Here is a 203-nt window from a genome sequence, read left to right as displayed (position 1 = left end):
GCGAGGCTCAGCCTGCAGTCTTACCTCCCAGCACGGTGAGGAGGTGTCCCCGGCGGCCAGCGACCTGGCCATGGTGCTGACACGCGGCCTGAGCCTGGAGCACCAGAAGAGCAGCCGGGACTCGCTGCAGTACTCCAGCGGCTACAGCACGCAGACCACCACGCCCTCCTGCTCGGAGGACACCATCCCCTCCCAAGGTAGGC

The 203-nt window shown here is 68.0% G+C and overlaps 1 protein-coding gene across 1 annotated transcript in view; it reads left to right on the top strand.

Moving 5' to 3' along the window:
- MTSS1L (metastasis suppressor 1-like) overlaps positions 1-203 on the top strand; it is a 13,911-nt gene that overhangs the window by 12,806 nt on the left and 902 nt on the right. The window contains exon 14 of the mRNA XM_005862717.1: positions 19-197. Coding sequence (XP_005862779.1) covers positions 19-197 — 179 coding nt within the window. The remainder of the gene's footprint in view (positions 1-18; positions 198-203) is intronic.

Source organism: Myotis brandtii, unplaced genomic scaffold, assembly GCF_000412655.1.
Source record: "Myotis brandtii unplaced genomic scaffold, ASM41265v1 scaffold165, whole genome shotgun sequence".
Classification (NCBI taxonomy): Eukaryota; Metazoa; Chordata; class Mammalia; order Chiroptera; family Vespertilionidae; genus Myotis; species Myotis brandtii.
This window is presented reverse-complemented; position numbering and strand designations above follow the sequence as displayed.